This window comes from Moesziomyces antarcticus, assembly GCF_000747765.1.
Source record: "Moesziomyces antarcticus DNA, scaffold: scaffold_v10157, strain JCM 10317, whole genome shotgun sequence".
Classification (NCBI taxonomy): Eukaryota; Fungi; Basidiomycota; class Ustilaginomycetes; order Ustilaginales; family Ustilaginaceae; genus Moesziomyces; species Moesziomyces antarcticus.
The window spans coordinates 1-2,269 of record NW_014638853.1 but is presented as its reverse complement, the minus strand read 5'-3'; the positions used below and the strand labels follow the sequence as shown (position 1 = coordinate 2,269).

The 2,269-nt window shown below is 62.7% G+C and overlaps 1 protein-coding gene across 1 annotated transcript; it reads right to left on the bottom strand.

Moving 5' to 3' along the window:
• Positions 1-513: 513 nt before the first annotated feature.
• PAN0_157c6818 (glucoamylase) lies at positions 514-2,160 on the bottom strand (the record flags this gene model as incomplete). Its single annotated transcript, XM_014797764.1, has 1 exon — positions 514-2,160. The coding sequence occupies one exon, from the start codon at positions 2,158-2,160 to the stop codon at positions 514-516; it is 1,647 nt and encodes a 548-aa protein (XP_014653250.1).
• Between the last annotated feature and the right edge of the window lie 109 nt (positions 2,161-2,269).

Sequence of the window (2,269 nt, the reverse complement as noted above, 5' to 3'; positions counted from 1 at the left end):
GGTCCCCCACCGCAGTACTGACTAGGCGATACCTTGCTTAACTTCGCAGATCGGACGGGATGCGGTGCTTTCAAGGTTCTATGGCCGCAGATACTGATCATTACCTGGTAGCAAGTTATAATGCGCTGCCGAGCGGCAGTTGAGAGTGTGTGTATCCAAGCTTGATGAGCCCGCGCGCTCGGGATAAGTTAACGCCCACTCGTGATGACGCGCTTGGAGTGCGGATGTGCGGACCTTGAGCCGGGCCACGAGCCTCAGTCGTTGCACAGGACGAGTACGCGGCCCAAAAAAAAACAACAAAAAAACATTGCGGCCGTCGGATATGAGGATCGACAGGCGCACACACAACGAGACACACGTTGACGGAGCAGTGGATCGGAGCGAGGATGGGAACACTTTTGAATTGCGATGGGGGCGGAGGATGCGTGCGTACGTGTGTACGTGAACAGCCGCAGACGCTTGTGCGGAACGAAATCGAAGACGAGACAGACCGAAGCGCGAACGTCGCAGTGCTTAGACAACGAGGTACTTGCCCTGCGAGGCGAGGTCGTTGGAGACAAAGGCGGCGTAGGACCAGGTGAGGTCGCGGGCGCCCTGGTTGAAGCCCGTGTTGCGATTGAACTCCTCGTTCATGGAGCCGTTGGACTGGGTGTGCGACTGGACGATGTTGACAAAGCCGTTGGCCATGGCCTTCATGCCCGAGGTGAGCGTGGTGAACTGGCTCGAGCCCGAGGCGTACGTGCCTGCAGCCGCCGACGACGAGAACTGCCTGTAGAAAGGCAGCGAGGTCGAGGTAACCGCAAGGCTGCCGCGAGCATTGGCAACCGAGACGGCGGTGTTGAGCACCTCGGCAGCAGCGAGGGTGCAGATGAACCAAGGGTTGCCCTGCGACGTGCCATTGCCGTCGTAGACATCCTCCTGGTAGCGACCGGTGGCAACGGCGTTGGGCGCAGCGGCGTTGTTGTTGATGGCGTAGAGCGAACGGAACGAGTCGACGTACTTCTTGTGCGTGGCAAGCACCTTGTCCGAGGCGGGGCCGAACTCGGTGGCGTCGACGGCGGCGGTGGCGTTGGTGGTGTCCCAGCCCTTGAGCGCGCCGAGCATGACGGAGCAGTCGAGACCCGAGCGGCCGCTGACGCCCTGGTACGCCTGGATGTAGCCGTTGCCCGAGTCCCAGAAGGTCTGCAGCTTGGTCTTGACCGCCGCAGCCTGCTGGTTGTAGTAGGTGGCCGCACCAGGGTCGCTCATCGAGGTGGCGAACTTGGCACCGTCGACGAGCGCACGGCGCTGCACGGCGAGCGTGAAGAAGTGCGCACCCTGCACCTCCTCCCACAGGTCGAAGCTGCTGTCTTGCCAGTGGTGCGACACCCACTCGAGGTCGGTCTTGATCACGCTGCCGGCGCTCAGGTCCGACTTGTACAGCGTGCCGGTGACAAAGGGGTCGGTGAGGCCGATGCGCTTGGCAAAGGCGATCAGCGCCGAGGCGCGCAGCGCAGGGCTGTCGTTCTGCGGACGACCCCAGGGACCCGTGAAGAGCGATCCATCCGGGTTGAACTTCGGTTCACCCTGGCCGGAGCTCGAGCTGGCGGCGTTCTGCTGGTGCACCTTCTCGGCGTTGGCGTAGTTCTGCACGAGCGTGCGGTCGAGCGTGCCCTGCGAGATGACGACCTTCATGGTGAGCGCGGCGTCGCGCACCCACGAGTAAAAGTAGTTGGGGCCTGCAGTGGAGGGCGAGGCGATGACGGCGCCCGACTGGACGCCGGGCACCTGGTTGCCGCCAGCGGTGGAGGAGGCGCCGCCGATGTTGGCGATCATGCGCTGGTAGGAGTAGTTGGAGGTGGTGGCGCGGGGCTCGAGGCGGCCGGCGTTCTGCTCGAGGCCGATGAGCGACCTGGCGACCGAGGCGGCGTCAGCATTGGTGCTGAAGGCGCAAAGGCAGATGAGCAGCAGCGCCAGACCGGCACTGCCGAGCAGGACGATGGGCTTGCTGCGCGTCTGGGTCTTGGACATGGCTTCGAGATCGACTGACTCGTGTGAGGCTAGGGTAAGGTGGGAGGGATTGAGAGGCAGGGAGAGATAGCCAGAGGAGTAGTTGGATGAGGAGCGAGAGAGTAGAGGCGAGGATTCATGGTGCTCTTTTATGCTTGTTGGCGAGACCATGGCGGGCATGGTCAGACGAACCGGTCCCACACCAAGCGGCTCGTGGCTACTTCGCCTGCTGTGTCGTATTCCTCGGCAGCACTTGGTTGGGCGTGCAAATGAGACGTTG